The sequence below is a fragment of the Elephas maximus genome, chromosome 25 (genome assembly GCF_024166365.1).
Source record: "Elephas maximus indicus isolate mEleMax1 chromosome 25, mEleMax1 primary haplotype, whole genome shotgun sequence".
NCBI lineage: Eukaryota > Metazoa > Chordata > Mammalia > Proboscidea > Elephantidae > Elephas > Elephas maximus.
This window is the reverse complement of record NC_064843.1, coordinates 5263363-5282537: the sequence shown is the minus strand read 5'-3', so window position 1 is coordinate 5282537 and position 19175 is coordinate 5263363. Positions and strand designations below refer to the sequence as shown.

General features: G+C 48.9%; 1 protein-coding gene across 1 annotated transcript in view; it reads left to right on the top strand.

Annotated features, from left to right (window-relative positions):
* Positions 1–347: 347 nt before the first annotated feature.
* Positions 348–19175, top strand: part of NTSR1 (neurotensin receptor 1) — a 57231-nt gene continuing 38403 nt past the window's right edge. Inside the window, exon 1 of the mRNA XM_049869129.1 lies at positions 348–1058. Coding sequence (XP_049725086.1) covers positions 348–1058 — 711 coding nt within the window. The remainder of the gene's footprint in view (positions 1059–19175) is intronic.

The window sequence follows — 19175 nt, the reverse complement described above, 5'->3', positions numbered from 1 at the left end:
GGAGCTGTGCGCGCCGGACGGCTGGGCGTGCGGTCTGCTGGGCGCCACAGCCTCCCCCCTCAGCCGGAGCCGGCAGGGCTATCTCCGCCGGGTACAGTGTGGCTGTCGGGAGCCTGAGGAACCGCGGAGTACAGAGTAGGAGGGAGCCCAGGGTGAGCGCGAGCTCGGAGGAATCTGCGAAGTCTGAAGTCTGAAGATCGGAGAGACCCAGGAGCCCGGAGCGCTCCCGGGGTGGCCTGGGCTGGGTCGGGCGCTTCCCGGCTGGACAGCGTCCTAAACCCTACCCCCTACTCACTCTCCTCCTCCCCAGCCTTGAGACGCGCCCACCCTCGACAAGCTCGCCCACCATGCACCTCAACAGCTCGGCGCCAGGACTCCTTGGCGCGCCAGGGACGAATTCCTCACCCATGCCGTCGGGGCTGGAGGCGGGGCTCCTGGCCCCAGGCTCTGGCAACAGCTCCGGCAACGCGACGGAGCGCGTCCTGGCGGCGCCCAGCAGCGACCTGGACGTGAACACAGACATCTACTCCAAGGTACTGGTGACGGCCGTGTACCTGGCCCTCTTCATGGTGGGCACAGTGGGCAACTCGGTGACAGCGTTCACGCTGGCGCGCAGGAAGCCTCTACAGAACCTGCAGAGCACGGTGCACTACCACCTGGGCAGCCTGGCCCTGTCCGACCTGCTCATCCTGCTGCTGGCCATGCCAGTGGAGCTATACAATTTCATCTGGGTGCACCATCCCTGGGCCTTCGGTGACGCCCTCTGCCGCGGCTACTACTTCCTGCGTGATGCCTGCACCTACGCCACGGCCCTCAACGTGGCCAGCCTGAGCGTGGAGCGCTACCTGGCCATCTGCCACCCCTTCAAGGCCAAGACCCTCATGTCCCGCAGCCGCACCAAGAAGCTCATCAGCGCCGTCTGGCTAGCCTCTGGGCTGCTGGCTGTGCCCATGCTCTTCACCATGGGCCAGCAGAACCGCAGTGACGACGGCCAGCACCCCGGGGGTCTGGTGTGTACACCTGTGGTGGATACCGCCACTGTCAAGGTCGTCATCCAGGTGAGCAGCCTGGGGGTGAGGAGATGGGTGCCAGGGGCCCCAGGCTGGGGGCTTTTCTGGGGAGCTCAGGGCTCTCCTTCCCCTCATCCCCCAAGTCATTTCCGGTCTGGGTGCCTGGGTGCCCAGGGAGCTGAAGATGTGTCCTGAGGAATTTTACTCCTGTGCAGCTGGGAAGGGGAGTAGGGTGGGGTGCGGAACACCGACCCCCAGGACCTGCCTCCCTCCTTCTTCCCACCTTTCACTCCAGAGCTGCTGGGTCTTCCTCCCGTCTTTACCTCCTTCTATAGCTAGAGCTGGACCCTCTGGTCAGGGTATTCCTGGGGGTGATCCCTGGACCAGCCTTAGGTGTCTCCAAAGTCCCTGAGAGTAGATGCCCCTTTCATCAGCTTCTCAAAGGCTTTGTGCCCCCAAAGGTTATGCCCCCTCCCCTGCAGCTGAGCCTCCCAGCTGGCCCCCATTCGGGCAGGCCTGTGGCACCCTGGGCGCCCCCTTCACTCCCTGAGCCTCACTGTCCCCACTTGCAAAGTGATGTAACCATACAGCACCCCCAGAAAGGACAGGGTCAGAGGGAGAACACGTGGGCAGTGTGGAATGGCCCCTGGCATGGAGAAGGTGCCAAAGGTCCTATTGTTGATGATGATGGTGGTGATGATGTGTTTGCTGGGAAGAGCAGAAGTGATTGGGAGTGGAGGGGTGGAGGGGCCAAAGCTGGAGCCAAAGGAGGAGGGGCCCTCTGAGGGCCTGAGCACAATGCCACAGGAGCCCAGGCGGGAGCCCTCCCTGGGGCCACTGCGACAGGCAGCATGGGAGGATCAGACATCTGGGGGGTTATCAGGCAGGAAGCCACACCAGCATCGAGGTGGGAGGAGGGCGTCAGTCAGGGAAAGTCAGGGCAGAACTGACACTTTGAGAGGCATCTTGGCCTGTGATGTGAGTGGCCGTGGGTGGCCGTGGAGGCATGGGGCTTCCATCCCAGGGTGGGCTAAGGAAGGCAGAGGGAGGGGTTGGGCAGGGTCTGCACATTGCTGAGCTGGAGGAGGGGCCGGGCTCCACACCACTGCAGCCTCCAGCAGAAAGAGCTGCTGCTGCTGCCCGGGCACCAGAGAGCAGCAGAGCAACTGAATGACGTGGTGGGGATGGTGGCATCTGGACAGGAGCTGGCGCCTGCATGCGGGTGCCTGGGCTGCGGTTGACACCATAGTACCCCGCAGAGGGGCCTTGGGGCAGCTCAAACTCCCAGGTCTTAGGGGCTACAGGGGTCTCCTGCAAGAAGGAGCCCCTTCCCCCAGCAGCAGAGAAATGAGTCCAGCACACTCTGGTGAGGCCCCGCCCTGCTCCAGGAAGGCTCTTCAGTGAGGAACTGCCTTCCTTCCTCTGCTCCGGGCTTGACCCAGGGGCCTTACCCCCTGCCGCACTGGGGGCAACTGTGGGGGGGCATCATGCACTCCTGAATGTGCCTTCACCAAGAGACCTGCTCCCACCAGCTCTGCAGGCGAGGCTGGCCTTCTGCCATCATCCTGGTTGGAGGGACGTGTGGTTCAGCCTAGTCCCCTTCTAGTGTCACGGCCTTGTCTGCCCCACGTAATTGGTCCCCGACTCCATCATCTATCTGAGTCTTGTGGCTCGAGGCCATGGTTCCAGGGTGACTGAGGGGCATCTCTGTCATTCGTCCACTCAGTGAGCATCTGTTGAGTGTCACCCTGGCACAGCTGTGCCCCACACACCTGGCACTGGCTGAGCTATTACTAGATCCTCCCTGACCTCCTTGTCACCCTCGAAAAGCAGCTTTGATTTTTCTTGGAAGACTCAGCCGTGTGCTTCCAGGCTCGGGGGTGGACAGGCTCTTCCCCATGGATGCTGACAGCTTGGACAAGGCTTGTTGGGGTCGCGGCACCCCGGCTCCAAGTGTTTGGGAAGACCATCCTTACGGGGCCGCCCTGGCCGCCTGCCCCTTCGGCCACCACCACCCACTTAGGAGTGTTTCTGGGAGGACGGCTGTCCGCATTTGGGTTTGGGCCATAGAGACAGGACAAGCTTCCACTGGTTTTAAACAGGGTTATCTCACTGAAGGGGGCTGACACCCTTGTCTACCGTCTCCCTGTTCATCAGCCACGTTTGAGGGTATCAAGGCATTGGCCAATCAAAATGGCCGCTCTGCCCAAAGCAGAGGGCTGCTTCCCATTCTCCCTGCCCTGTGCACCTCTTCTGAGGCCCACCAGCCCCCCAACATCTGTGAGATCCCTCCTGGCCACTTGGAAACAGGAGTCATGTCTAGAAGTGAGGTGGCTTGGTGATAAAATTTCTGAGCAACTTTGGATAATCGTTGCTTAATACAGCTGGGCGTTTTCTGAGTGCATGGCCCCAGGGGTGGGGTTGGCCGGGGCGAAGCCAGCTGAGGGCAGGTGAGGGGTGGGGTGGCTCCCACCCAGACCCCTCTCCAAGGCCCAACCCGGCCCAGTGTGAGCAGAGGTGAGATGGAGGAGAGCTGGGTGGGGGGATGGCTTCACTTGTAAGGGGTCCCTGTGCTTCACTGGGGTGTCCTGTCCCTCTGAGCCAGGTGGGACCAGGGTCAAACCCTCCCAACCAGACTGTGCTTACAGCGAAGATCCTGGGGTAGGGACAGCTGTCTGTGAGTGACTGAGTCATTGGCTATTGAGAGACCTTTTGAAGCCTCACTGCCTTGTCCCTGTGTCCATGGTCCATCCATTCAGGTGTCCATTTCACAAGTCTGGGCTGTGTCCCTGTGGAGTGAACATCGAATGACAGTTGGTCAAGCTTCCTCTGATGGGCATGGCTCGGGGTTGGGAGGGAAGCACTGGGGAGAAGCATGGAGGGCAGCAGCCACCCCTAATCCACCATCAAAAAGCTCTGACCTTTTTGGGATGCAGGCTATGGTCATAGATGGTGTATCTGGCTTCAGGGCTGGTGGCTCCGGCAGTGAATGCGTGTTGATCGCATATGGTGGCAGTAAGCAGTGTGGGTGGGGCGGGGGGGGAGGGCAGCATACCTTGCTGATCGCACAGAGCCTGGGGAATCACTGGCTGGTTCAGTCTGACCTAGGCCAGGGGCTTGTCCAGCATGTCTCATCCAGCAGCCCCCATCCCAGACCCCAGCCATGTCTCCCCGCCTGCCCTGGGCCACCAGCTCTGAGCGCCAGGGCCACGACCAGCAACTGATTGTCGGTCCAGCTGCCCTGGGCCCCGGCTCCTTGGATACCAGTGTCCCCTTCATAAAATGAGAGTGGACCCAGCATTCTGAGGGCTGGGATACTGTGTCCACACACATGCGCATAAACACACATATGTGCACACAGACACATGCACACACAGACACACACATGCACACACACACACATGAACACAGAGAAACATGCACACAGACACACATGCATAGGCACACAGAGGCACACATACAGACACGTGGCGCTGCCGGGCGGGGAGGAATCTTGGAGCTTCTCCCAACCACAACAGGGAAATTCTGGGGAGTTGAGAGGGGTGAGGGCAGGTGGGGCGGGCAGAGAGGTGATTGCAGTATTTTAGACATGTTAGAGAAACGCCCCACTATGGACCCCCATGATCGCAAACCCAGGGGCTGATGCAGCGGGGCCAAAGGCTCCTCCACCCTGGGGGCATGATTGCTGTTTCCCGGGCTCACAGCTGTTTCCCAGGGGGCTCAGCCACCGCCTCATCGTTTATCTCCTCAGGAACCCCTCCTACTTAGTGTTCACAGAGTGCTTGGAGCTGGGGTCGGAACACCCACTTCTGACGGGGTGGCCAGCCCGGGCAGGGTGCGCTCACACTCTGGGGCAGCTCAAGAGGCCAGGGCCGTTTTTGATCCTCGTCCACCTGCTCGGAGTCCTGCGGCTGATGGATTGCATAGTGGCCATGTGGTCGTCCAGACCATTAAGGGCTGATGGGATTCCACCAAGGGCCAGCGGCTGAGCCCTGCTGCCACAAAGGGGAAGAAAATTGGTTCCAACAAGATTAGACATTGATCGCCTTTTCATGTTTCTGCCCAGTGCCTCTGTGCCCCCGCTCCAGGCGCTCCCTGGGGCTTCTCACAGATTTATTTCTTCATCCCCATTCATTGACTCTCATGTCCTTCCATCTGCCCATCCGGTGCAGCTCAAGCATCGTTCATGACGAGCACACTGCAGGCCACATCTATGGGAAATGGCAAGGCGAGAAGCATCGGTGAGGCCAGCCCTGGAGGGTGGAAGTGTGACGAGGGACAGACAGCTCCAGAGTCTCAAGTAGTCCCACGAGATGCTCATTAACTGCAAAGGGAAGCAGTGGCTTCACGGTGGATACCACGACTGACACCACATGAAGCACGTGATAAAAGTCAACACCACCAAAGGTGGCACTGTCGCGTGACCCCCATGTGACATGCTGAGAACACAGCACCCCCTCTGGGGTCTTCCTGCCCAAGATGCAGAACCTCAGTCCAATTACGAAGAACACAGGTTGTCCCCTAAAGTGAGAGACTGTCTGTAAAACAGCTGGCTTGCACTCCAAGCACATCAGGGTCATGAAAATACAGAACAGCTGAGGAACTGCTCTATGTTCAAAGGGACCGAAGAGAAACGTAGACGTGCCATATGACCCAGCAATCCTGCTCCTAGGGTGTATACCCCAAAGAAGTGAAGGCAGGGACTTAAAACAAACACTTACATACTAGGCATAGTCCTGGCAGCACTGTTCACGATCAGTAAAGGTGGAAACAACCCAAGTGCCCATCAACAGATGAATGGATAAACAAAATGTGGTCTATTCATACAAGGAGCATTGCTCATCGTAAAGAGAAATGAAGTCCTATGACTTGGATGAACCTCTAAGTCATTACACTGAGTGAAAGAACCCAGACACAAAAGGACACATTGTATGGCCGCCACTTATGTGGAACATCTAGAATAGACAATGGCTTAGAAACAGAAAGCAGACCAGTCGTTGCCAGGGCGGGGGTAGGAGTGGGGTGTGGTGATGACAGAGGGGCACCTGGGAACTTTTGGGATGAAGAAGTGTTCTGTGTCTTGACTGCGGTGGTGGTTGAACGACAAAGTACTGATCGAAGCTCATAGAAGAGTGTGGATTTTGGTGTGTGTAAGTTCTCTCTCTATGAATCTGTCTTTAGGAAATAACAGACATGGAGAGCTCCCACATTTTCCTCCTGCAAAGGCCATCTGGGGCAGCGAGGTCATCTCTCGGACGGCTCTTGTGTGTCTTCTCACAGTCCTCCCACCCTGAGTGGCCACAAAGCGCTCAATGGCCCTGTCTTAGTTCCTAAGCATTGCTGTAACAGAAGTACTACAAGTGGGTGGCTTTAACCAACAGACATAAATTCTCTCAGAGTTTAGGAGGCTGGAAATCTGAATTCAGGGCGCCAGCTCCAGGGGAAGTCTTTCTCTCTCTGTTGGGTCTGGGGGAAGGTCCTTGTCTCTTCAGCTTCTGCTTCCTGGTTCCTTGGAGATCTCCATGTGGGTTGGCATCTATCTTCCCCCATCTCTGCTCTGTTGGTTTGTTTAATCTTTTTTGTATCTCAAAAGAGATTGACTCAATATACACCCTATACTAACCCTGCCTCATTAACATAACAAAGACAACCCATTCCCAAATGGGATTATAACCACGGACATAGAGATTAGGATTGACAACACATATTTTAGGGGACATAATTCAATCCAGATGGCACAGGACGAGACAGTGTTTCATGCTATTGCTCTTAGGGTCGCTAAGAGTCAGAACCAACTTGACAGAACCTAACAACAATTCAATCCATAACAGGCCCCAAAGGACCCCAAGCTCCAAAGACTACTGGTTCTGCCAGGCTGAGCCTTTGGGGGCCACAGAGCCCTTTTCACCACGCCCAGCTGGCGACACACCGGGCAGGCAGAGAAGACAGAAGTTCTGTCTCCCAGCACTGGGAGGAGGGTGTGGCTGGGCCAAGTCATTGGGTCTGCAGACCCCAGGGACACCCCTCTTCCCAGGCCTGGCGTTCAACCTACTGGTGCCAGAGAGGGCACGGTCACTGAGGGGCCATGGGTCAGCCCAGCCCATATTCCCAAGGCGCCTCGTGAAAACCCAGCCCTAGAGAAGAACCGCCTAGGCTTCTCAGCACTGAGTGGGGAAACCAAGGCCAGAAAGGGACGAGACTGCCTGCTTTTCCTGCCTGGAGTTCCCCTACCAGTGCCGGCCAGAGGGAACCACCTGCTTGGTGAGCTGGTCCTGCCACAGGACCAGCTGTCCATGGAATGGCACCCCTGCTGCCTGCTGCCCATCAGCGCTGGGGACTCAGGTCGCCTGTGCAGGGGAGGAGGTGAGCCTTGTCAGTACAGCTGCTGGGGAGGAAGGGGGGAGGCAGCAAGCAAGAGGGAGTCCTTGGGGCACACAGCACACCTCTGGGGGCAGTGTGGGGTTCTTCGCAGTGGAAGTGTAGATCCCAGGCCCAGGCTCAAGTCCCAGCCTCGCCACCACCAGCCACCGGGCCCAGGCAAGCAGCTGGACCGCTCCGTGCCTCAGCTTCCTCATCTGCCAGGTGATTTTCTGAGTTAGTGCAAACGGAACCCTGAGTCAGTTATTAATGCTGACAGCAACAGTACAGCGGCGTTTGAGGAGTGGCTGGGGCCCTCTGCTCCGCTGTTCTAGGATAACAAGAGCTCTTCTCCCCCATCCACCCATCCAGGCATGGGGCGGGGGAGGGGGCTCGAGTGCACACTGCAGAGTCCTGAAAAAACCACTCAGTGCCCAAGCAGTGCTCCCACATCGATCACATCCTGGAGCCCTCAGCGCCGGGCAGCGTCTGTCCATTTCCTTGAGAAGCTGGCCACCTAAATAAAGGTCAGGGTTTGAGTGAGGCTCTCTGGTACCCAGGTTTGAAGAATTCTCTTCTGAGCGTCTTTGTGGTGAAATGCATTCCTTTATGTGGCCAAAGAAGAGTTGATGCCTTTGAATTGAGGTGTCGGCGAAGAATATTGAATATACCATGGATTGCCAAAAGAACAAAGAAATCTGTCTTGGAAGAAGCACGAGCAGAGTGCTCTTTAGAAGCCCGGATGGCGAGACTTCATCTCACCTACTTTGGACATGTTATCAGGAGGGGCCAGTCCTTGGAGAAGGACATCATGCTTGGTAAAGTAGAGGGTCAGCAAAAAAGAGGAAGACCCTCAATGAGATGGATTGACACAGTGACTGCAACAATGGGCTTAAGCACAGCAACAATTGTGAGGATAGTGCAGGACTGGGCAGTGTTTTCTTCTGTTGTGCATAGGGTCACTATGAATTGGAACCGACTCAACAGTACCTAACAACAACAATGTGGCCTTTTGCCTTGGTTCTTTGGAAAAACAGTTTGAGAGATTTCCCCGCTAAACCCTGAGGAGTTACCGTTGCCCTAGTTTCCCACCCAGGAAGGTTTGTTACTTTCGTCCTAGTTGATTGACATTTTGTGGGTAAGCTTGTTTGTTCCTTTTTGTCTGGCCCTGGGCTGCACCCTGCCCTGTGATTGGTTAACAGACTATGCAAACGAGATGAGTTGTAGCCTCTTCTACAAATGTCTATGGCCTACAGGGAGGGGATTGGTCAGTTTTTGGCCCTGGTGGGAGTGCCACAAGGAGTTTGTAGATATAAGCAGCCAGCCACACAGAGATTTTTCAGGCAGGAAAAAGCAGGGAGAGAAACAGCAGGAAGAAGCAGAAAGAGACAGGAGGCAGGGAGCCTCCTGAAAAAGCTGTAACACAGGTCAAAGGGTGGAACTCTGAAGACAGCAACAGGCCTGGAAGGGGCCCTGTGGCAGAGTCAGTGGTGATAGAATGCAGAGCCAAGGGGAGCCTGTCCTCAGGGGGCTGAAAAGAGGCCTGCACGGCTTGTTGATCCGGATCCTGAGGGGTACTCTGTTCCTTAAGAAACCACTTAACTGTCAGAATGGTCTGTGAGTTCTGTGTGGACATTGCAACGGGTTATCGAACCCAGAAGAGAAGTAGAGAGTGCCATGGGAGGGATGGCTGGTATCAGAACTGGTAAAAAGGTTGGGGCGTGGAGGTATATCTGACCTCCACCTCATGGGAACCAGCCTTGGGCTGATCTTGGTTCACATTAATCACCCTGAAGTTAGACAGGTTCTGACGCTATGACTACTACTCCCCTTTATGGTCTGATGACATTTTTCCCTCCCTCCCTACCCACCCAAGCACAGTGGGTAGAGCGGTGAACAAAACTGGTAAAAATTTCTGCCCTGTGGAGCACACATCCCAACTGAATACAGAAAATAAGCAAAGTAAATAACATGTCAAAATGATAGCAACAAGTGCAATGGAGAAAAATTGAACAGAGAAAGAGGGCAGGGAGGATGGGGATGCTGTTTTGAAGAGGCAGGTCAGAGAAGGTCTCACGGAGGTGATGTCAGTGTCTTTGGGTCCTGACCCTGAAGGAGCAAACGTTCAGGTGTCTGAGGACAAAGGTTCCTGGTAGAGGGAACGGCCAGTGCAAAGTCATGGGGCTGCAGGTGCTGGGTGCTGGAGGAACAGCGAGGAGACCAGTGTGGCCGGAGCGGCATGGGCAGAGGGGCAGGACAAGAAGTAACGGGGGCCGGTCACGTAGGGCCTTGTGACCATGCTGTGGCTTTTATTCTAGGAACAGTGGTTGGCACTGGAGATGGTGAGTGGAGCAGCAAAGTGACAGGCATTTGCCCAGCATCGCCTGGCTGCTGTGTTGAGAATGTTTTGAGGGCGGGGGAAACTGTTAGGAACTGGCTGCAGCATCCAGGCAGGGGAGCAAGGCCATTCAGACCAGGGTGTTCATGGAGGAGGGGGTGAAAAGGGGTTGGATACGGGATGTGTGTTTTGTCTTTTTCTAAAGCCTGTCTTCAAATTGACATACAGTAAAACTCATTGTTTTGGTTTCCATCTGAGCGTAAGGCATAGAATCCCGTAACCATCACCAACAGTGGAGGACGCTCCCCTTGCCCCAAAGCCTCACCTTCTGTTGCTGCTCAGTAGTCAGCGGCACCCCCAGCCCCAGCCACTCGCAGCCACCTACCTGTTCTCCTTCCTGAGAGTCTTGCATTTTTCAGAACATTGGATAAGTGGAAACATGTGGGACTTAGCCTTTTGGGTCTGGCTTCTTTCACTTGCATAATGCGTTTGAGATTCATCCCTGCTGCTGAGTTCATTTTTTTCTTTTTTTGTGGAGTAGGATTCCATTGTGGGTGCATCACCAGGTGTTTTCCACTCACTAGTTGAAGGACATTTGGGTTCTTTTCAATTTGGGGTGATTGTGAATAAAGCTGCTGCAGATATTCACTAGTGCTGCTATAACAGAAATACTACAGGTGGATGGCTTTAACAAACAGAAATTTATTTTCTCACAGTTTAGGAGGCTAGAAGTCCAAATTCAGAGCACAGGTTCTAGGGGAAGGCTTTCTGTGTCAGCTCTGAAGGAAGATCCTTGTCTCTTCAGCTTCTGCTTCCTGGTTCCTTGAAGATCTTGTCTCTTGGTATCTATCTTACCCCATCTCTCCTCTGCTTGCTTGTTTAAACTTTTATATCTCAGAAGAGACTGACTCTACACTAATCCTGCCTTATTAACATAACAAAGACAACCCATTCCCAAATGGGATTATAACAGTTACCTGATTAGGGTCCGTGCCCTGGAGCAGTTAAGCCAAAGAAACATACTCCAAGTCAGAAAGAGTGAAAAAGTTTATTAAGGAGACGTACTCGAAGGCAACGGGTTATACATCACCAGGGACCCAGCAGCAACATAGGCTGTCTCTATGGAGTCCCAAAGAGCAATTTTACATTAGAGCTTATATAGAATCTTACAAGGGTTAGAAGTGTCTTTGTAGTCCGCAGATGGCATGGCTGGAGGAGTTATGCATTACAAGATAGTGACAAAAGACTGTTTATCAGAAATACTTATCAGATACCTAGGCTCTGATTTTCCTGTGGGGGTTGTAAGTCACAGGTGGTTAGACAGAACGAAGCAAAGTTATTTGCGTCAGTTTAAAACAAAGAACAAAGTCATTAACATTAGGTCAAAACAAAGTCTTTAACAGAGGTATGCGAAGGAGGAGGCAGGCAGAGCAAGGAGAAGAACTTTTAGGTTCATCATGGCATTAGTTATGTCAAGCTCTCAGTCACCCGTTTTGAAAAAGGAGAAAACAGGCTGGGGAGTATTGGGGTCACATAACCACGGGCATAGAGGTTAAGATTTACGACACGTATTTTTGGAAGACATCATTCAATCCATAACACTTACATACAGTGTTTCATGTGAACATACGTTTTCATTTCTGTTGGGCGAATACCTAAAAGTCAGATGCTGGATCATAGAGGAAGTAGATGTTTAGAGGAAAGTGGCAAACTATGCCATTTTCAATGTCCACCAGCAATAGGGGAAAGTACCGGTTCATCTGTGTCTTGGGCAGCCCTTGGTATTGTCTGGTTTTTTGTTTTGTTTTGTTTTATTTAGCCATTCTAATGGGTTCTGAGTTGGAATCGACTCCATGGCAATGGGTTAATGGGTTATTTATACCTTTCCTGGTGTGTGTCTGTCAGGGTTATATCTTTTATCATACTTATTCAATCTGTATGCTGAGCAAACAGTCCAAGAAACTGCACTAAACATCCACTTAAACATCTTCAGAAAGCAGGTTGGGATTTGATTGGAATTGTGTTGCTCAGTAGATCAATTTGGGGAGACTCAGCATCTTACCCATACTTAGTCTTCCAACCTATGAACACTGCATCTCTCTCCATTTGTTTAAGTCTTTGATTTCATTCACCAGTAGAAGTTTCCAACATATATGTCCTGCACATATTTTGTTAGATTAATATATAATTATTTCCTGGTTTGGGTGCTAATGTAAGTGGTCCTTTTTTTTTTTTTCCAATTGTTCGTGGCTAGTATACAGAAACGCGATTGACTTTTTTGTATATTGACCTTGTACCTTGCAACGATGATGAACTCTCTTACTAGCTATAGTAGTTCTTCTGTAGCTTCCTTGTGAATTTCTACATGGACAATCACGTTGTCTGTGAATAGAGATGCTTTTATTTCTCCTTTCTATTATGTATACTTTTTTTTTATTAACTTTTATTAAGCTTCAAGTGAACGTTTACAAATCCAATCAGTCTGTCACATATAAGTTTACGTACATCTTTCTCCGTACTCCCACTTGCTCTTCCCCTATTGAGTCAGCCCTTTCAGTCTCTCCTTTCGTGACAATTTTGCCAGCTTCCCTCTCTCTCTATCCTCCCATCCCCCCTCCAGACAAGAGTTGCCAACACACTCTCAAGTGTCCACCTGATACAATTAGCTCATTCTTCATCAGTGTCTCTCTCCCACCCACTGACCAGTCCCTTTCATGTCTGATGAGTTGTCTTCGGGGATGGTTCCTGTCCTGGGCCGACAGAAGGTCTGGGGAGCATGGCCGCCGGGATTCCTCTAGTCTCAGTCAGACCATTAAGTATGGTCTTTTTATGAGAATTTGGGGTCTGCATCCCACTGATCTCCTGCTCCCTCAGGGGTTCTCTGTTGTGCTCCCTGACAGGGCAGTCATCGGTTGTGGCCGGGCACCAACTAGTTCTTCTGGTCTCAGGATGATGTAGGTCTCTGGTTCATGTGGCCCTTTCTGTCTCTTGGGCTCTTAGTTGTCGTGTGACCTTGGTGTTCTTCATCTTCCTTTGCTCCAGGTGGGTTGAGACCAATTGATGCATCTTAGATGGCCACTTGTTAACATTTAAGACCCCAGACGCCACATTTCAAAGTGGGATGCAGAATGTTTTCATAATAGAATTATTTTGGCAATTGACTTAGAAGTCCCCTCAAACCATGTTCCCCAGACCCCCGCCCCTGCTCCGCTGACCTTTGAAGCATTCATTTTATCCCGGAAACCTCTTTGCTTTTGGTCCAGTCCAATTGAGCTGACCTTCCATGTATTGAGTGTTGTCTTTCCCTTCACCCAAAGCAGTTCTTATCTACTGATTAATCAATAAAAAACCCTCTCCCTCCCTCCCTCCCTCCCTCCCCCCTTCGTAACCACAAAAGTATGTGTTCTTCTCAGTTTTTACTATTTCTCAAGATCTTATAATAGTGGTCTTATACAATATTTGTCCTTTTGCTTCTGACTCATTTCGCTCAGCATAATGCCTTCCAGGTTCCTCCATGTTATGAAATGTTCCGCAGATTCGTCACTGTTCTTTATCGATGCATAGTATTCCATTGTGTGAATATACCACAATTTATTTACCCATTCATCCGTTGATGGACACCTTGGTTGCTTCCAGCTTTTTGCTGTTGTAAACAGAGCTGCAATAAACATGGGTGTGCATATATCTGTTTGTGTGAAGGCTCTTGTATCTCTAGGGTATATTCCGAGGAGTGGGATTTCTGGGTTGTATGCTAGTTCTATTTCTAACTGTTTAAGATAACGCCAGATAGATTTCCAAAGTGGTTGTAACATTTTACATCCCCACCAGCAGTGTATAAGAGTTCCAATCTCTCCGCAGCCTCTCCAACATTTATTATTTTGTGTTTTTTGGATTAATGCCAGCCTTGCTGGTGTGAGATGGAATCTCATCGTAGTTTTAATTTGCATTTCTCTCATGGCTAATGATCGAGAGCATTTTCTCATGTATCTGTTGGCTGCCTGAATATCTTCTTTAGTGAAGTGTGTGCTCATATCCTTTGCCCACTTCTTGATTGGGTTGTTTGTCTTTTTGTGGTTGAGTTTTGACAGAATCATGTAGATTTTAGAGATCAGGCGCTGGTCTGAGATGTCATAGCTGAAAATTCTTTCCCAGTCTGTAGGTGGTCTTTTTACTCTTTTGGTGAAGTCTTTAGATGAGCATAGGTGTTTGATTTTTAGGAGCTCCCAGTTATCGGGTTTCTCTTCATCATTTTTGGTAATGTTTTGTATTCTGTTTATGCCTTGTATTAGGGCTCCTAGGGTTGTCCCTATTTTTTCTTCCATGATCTTTATCGTTTTAGTCTTTATGTTTAGGTCTTTGATCCACTTGGAGTTAGTTTTTATGCATGGTGTGAGGTATGGGTCCTGTTTCATTCTTTTGCAAATGGATATCCAGTTATGCCAGCACCATTTGTTTAAAAGACTATCTTTTCCCCAATTAACTGACACTGGTCCTTTGTCAAATATCAGCTGCTCATACGTGGATGGATTTATATCTGGGTTCTCAATTCTGTTCCATTGGTCTATGTGCCTGTTGTTGTACCAGTACCAGGCTGTTTTGACTACTGTGGCTGTATAATAGGTTCTGAAATCAGGTAGAGTGAGGCCTCCCACTTTCTTCTTCTTTTTCAGTAATGCTTTGCTTATCCGGGGCTTCTTTCCCTTCCATATGAAATTAGTGATTTGTTTCTCTACCCCCTTAAAATATGACATTGGAATTTGGATCGGAAGTGCGTTGTATGTATAGATGGCTTTTGGTAGAATAGACATTTTTACTATGTTAAGTCTTCCTATCCATGAGCAAGGTATGTTTTTCCACTTAAGTATGTCCTTTTGAATTTCTTGTAGTAGAGCTTTGTAGTTTTCTTTGTATAGGTCTTTTACATCCTTGGTAAGATTTATTCCTAAGTATTTTATCTTCTTGGGGGCTACTTGAATGGTATTGATTTGGTTATTTCCTCTTTGGTGTTCTTTTTGTTGATGTAGAGGAATCCAAGTGATTTTTGTATGTTTATTTTATAACCTGAGACTCTGCCAAACTCTTCTATTAGTTTCAGTAGTTTTCTGGAGGATTCCTTAGGGTTTTCTGTGTATAAGGTCATGTCATCTGCAAATAGTGATAACTTTACTTCCTCCTTGCCAATCCGGATACCCTTTATTTCTTTGTCTAGCCTAATTGCCCTGGCTAGGACTTCAAGTACGATGTTGAATAATAGCGGCGATAAAGGGCATCCTTGTCTAGTTCCCGTTCTCAAGGGAAATGTTTTCAGGTTCTCTCCATTTAGAGTGATATTGGCTGTTGGCTTTGCATAGATGCCCTTTATTATGTTGAGGAATTTTCCTTCAATTCCTATTTTGGTAAGAGTTTTTATCATAAATGGGTGTTGGACTTTGTCAAATGCCTTTTCTGCATCAATTGATAAGATCATGTGGTTTTTATCTTTTGTTTTATTTATGTGATGGATTACATTAATGGTTTTTCTGACATTAAAACAGCCTTGCATACCTGGTATAAATCCCACTTGATCATGGTGAATTATTTTTTTGATGTGTTGTTGGATTCTATTGGCTAGAATTTTGTTGAGGATTTTTGCATCTAAGTTCATGAGGGATATAGGTCTATAATTTTCTTTTTTTGTAATGTCTTTACCTGGTTTTGGTATCAGGGAGATGGTGGCTTCATAGAATGAGTTGGGTAGTATTCCGTCATTTTCTATGCTTTGAAATACCTTCAGTAGTAGTGGTGTTAACTCTTCTCTGAAAGTTTGATAGAACTCTGCAGTGAAGCCGTCCGGGCCAGGGCTTTTTTTTTTGGAAGTTTTTTGATTACCGTTTCAATCTCTTTTTTTGTTATGGGTCTATTTAGTTGTTCTACTTCTGAATGTGTTAGTTTAGGTAGGTAGTGTTTTTCCAAGAATTCATCCATTTCTTCTAGGTTTTCAAATTTGTTAGAGTACAATTTTTCGTAGTAATCTGAAATGATTCTTTTAATTTCATTTGGTTCTGTTGTGATGTGGTCCTTCTCATTTCTTATTCGGGTTATTTGTTTCCTTTCCTGTTTTTCTTTAGTCAGTCTGGCCAATGGTTTATCAATTCGGTTAATTTTTTCAAAGAACCAGCTTTTGGCTTTGTTAATTCTTTCAATTGTTTTTCTGTTCTCTAATTCATTTAGTTCAGCTCTAGTTTTTATTATTTGTTTTTTTCTGGTGCCTGATGGGTTCTTTTGTTGCTCACTTTCTATTTGTTCAAGTTGTAGGGACAGTTCTCTGCTTTTGGCTCTTTCTTCTTTTTGTATGTGTGCATTTATCGATATAAATTGGCCTCTGAGCACTGCTTTTGCTGTGTCCCAGAGGTTTTGATAGGAAGTATTTTCATTCTCGTTGCATTCTATGAATTTCCTTATTCCCTCCTTGATGTCTTCAATAACCCAGTCTTTTTTCAGGAGGGTATTGTTCATTTTCCAGGTATTTGATTTCTTTTCCCTAGTTTTTCTGTTATTGATTTCCAGTTTTATTGCCTTGTGGTCTGAGAAGATGCTTTGTAATATTTCGATGTTTTGGACTCTGCAAAGGTTTGTTTTATGACCTAATACGTGGTCTATTCTAGAGAACGTTCCATGTGCGCTAGAAAACAAAGGATACTTTGCAGCAGTTGGGTGGAGAGTTCTGTATAAGTCAATGAGGTCAAGTTGGTTGATTGTTGTAATTAGGTCTTCCGTGTCTCTGTTGAGCTTCTTACTGGATGTCCTGTCCTTCTCCGAAAGTGGTGTGTTGAAGTCTCCTACTATAATTGTGGAGGTGTCTATCTCACTTTTCAATTCTGTTAAAATTTGATTTATGTATCTTGCCGCCCTGTCATTGGGTGCATAAATATTTAATATGGTTATGTCTTCCTGATCAATTGTCCCTTTTATCATTATATAGTGTCCTTCTTTATCCTTTGTGGTGGATTTAAGTCTAAAGTCTATTTTGTCAGAAATTAATATTGCTACTCCTCTTCTTTTTTGCTTATTGTTTGCTTGATATATTTTTTTCCATCCTTTGAGTTTTAGTTTGTTTGTGTCTCTAAGTCTAAGGTGTGTCTCTTGTAGGCAGCATATAGATGGATCGTGTTTCTTTAGCTAGTCTGTGACTCTCTGTCTCTTTATTGGTGCATTTAGTCCATTTACATTCAGCGTAATTATAGATAAATAAGTTTTTAGTGCCGTCATTTTGATGCCTTTTCATGTGTGTTGTTGGCAATTTCGTTTTTCCACATACTTTTTTGTGCTGAGACGTTTTTCTTAGTAAATTGTGAGATCCTCATTTTCATAGTGTTTGACTTTATGTTAGTTGAGTCGTTACGTTTTTCTTGGCTTTTATCTTGAGTTATGGAGTTGTTATACCTTTTTGTGGTTACCTTATTATTTACCCCTATTTTTCTAAGTAAAAACCTAACTTGTATCATTCTATATCGCCTTGTATCACTCTCCATCTGGCAGTTCAATGCCTCCTGTATTTAGTCCCTCTTTTTGATTATTGTGATCTTTTACCTATTGACTTCCATGATTCCCTGTTATGTGTATTATTATTTTTTTAATTAATCTTAATTTGTTTGTTTTTGTGATTTCCCTATTTGAGTTGATATCAGGACGTTCTGTTTTGTGACCTTGTATTGTGCTGGTATCTGGTATAATTGGTTTTCTGACCAAACAATATCCTTTAGTATTTCTTGTAGCTTTGGTTTGGTTTTTGCAAATTCTCTAAACTTGTGTTTATCTGTAAGTATCTTAATTTCGCCTTCATATTTCAGAGAGAGTTTTGCTGGATATATGATCCTTGGCTGGCAGTTTTTCTCCTTCAGTGCTCTGTATATGTCGTCCCATTCCCTTCTTGCCTGCATGGTTTCTGCTGAGTAGTCTGAACTTATTCTTATTGATTCTCCCTTGAAGGAAACCTTTCTTTTCTCCCTGGCTGCTTTTAAAATTTTCTGTTTATCTTTGGTTTTGGCGAGTTTGATGATAATATGTCTTGGTGTTTTTCTTTTTGGATCAATCTTAAATGGGGTTTGATGAGCATCTTGGCTAGATATCCTTTCATCTTTCATGATGTCAGGGAAGTTTTCTGTCAGGAGTTCTTCAACTATTTTCTCTGTGTTTTCTGTCCCCCCCCCCGTTCTGGGACTCCAATCACCCGCAAGTTATCCTTCTTGATAGAGTCCCACATGATTCTTAGGGTTTCTTCATTTTTTTAAATTCTTTTATCTGATTTTTTTTCAGCTATGTTGGTGTTGATTCCCTGGTCCTCCAGATGTCCCAGTCTGCATTCTAATTGCTCGAGTCTGCTCCTCTGACTTCCTATTGTGTTGTCTAATTCTGTAATTTTATTGTTAATCTTTTGGATTTCTACATGCTGTCTCTCTATGGATTCTTGCAAGTTATTAATTTTTGCACTATGTTCTTGAATAATCTTTTTGAGTTCTTCAACAGTTTTATCAGTGTGTTCCTTGGCTTTTTCTGCAGTTTGCCTTATTTCGTTTGTGATGTCTTGAAGCATTCTGTAAGTTAGTTTTTTATATTCTGTATCTGATAATTCCAGGATTGTATCTTCATTTGGGAAAGATTTTGATTCTTTTGTTTGGGGGGTTGGAGAAGCTGTCATGGTCTGCTTCTTTATGTGGTTTGATATGGACTGCTGTCTCCGAGCCATCACTGAGAAACTAGTTTTTCCAGAAAATCCGCTAAAAAAAAAATGCAGTCGGATCCCTATCAGAGTTCTCCCTCTGGCTCAGGCTATTCGGATGTTAATGAAGCCACCTGGGGAGGGTGGGGGAGGGATCAGAGAGATAGGAGAGTAGCACCTCAGAATATAGCCAGAGTTGCTTGTCTTGCTTGGAATGACTATTATATCTGAGATTTCTGCGGGGCACGTCGCCTATGTGTGCTGGCTGTGTGGAGATTGCCCCCGGGGGGTCTGGCCCGCTGGAGTCACAGTCAGATCCTCTGCTGCCAGCCCCACCTCCAGCGTCAAGGTTCCCCTACTTGGACGGTGCACTCCCGACTCCAAAATCAGTCGCTGCCTCCCGGGGACTCCCCGTCCCGCCAGCCGCGTCGCGGCACCGCCCCCGCGAATCGGCTGGGCTCCCCCCCAGGGGTCAGCTCAGGCAAGCGGAGCAGCTCCCTGCGCCTGCGCTGCGACTGCGCGTCCCGGCTGGGACGCCGCTCTCCCTGCTTCAAGACCAGTCGCTGCCCCCCGGGGACCTCCCCCACCGGCCGCGTCGCCACGCCGCCCGCACAAACCGGTTGGGCCCCCCCGGGGCTAGTTCAGGGGGATGGAGCAGCTCGCCGCGCCTATGCCGTGCCTGCGCCCAGTCAAAATTCCGGCGGGACGGTTCCCCGGCTGGGACGCTGCTCTCCCCGCTCCAAGACCCGTCACTGTCTCCCGGGGACTTCTC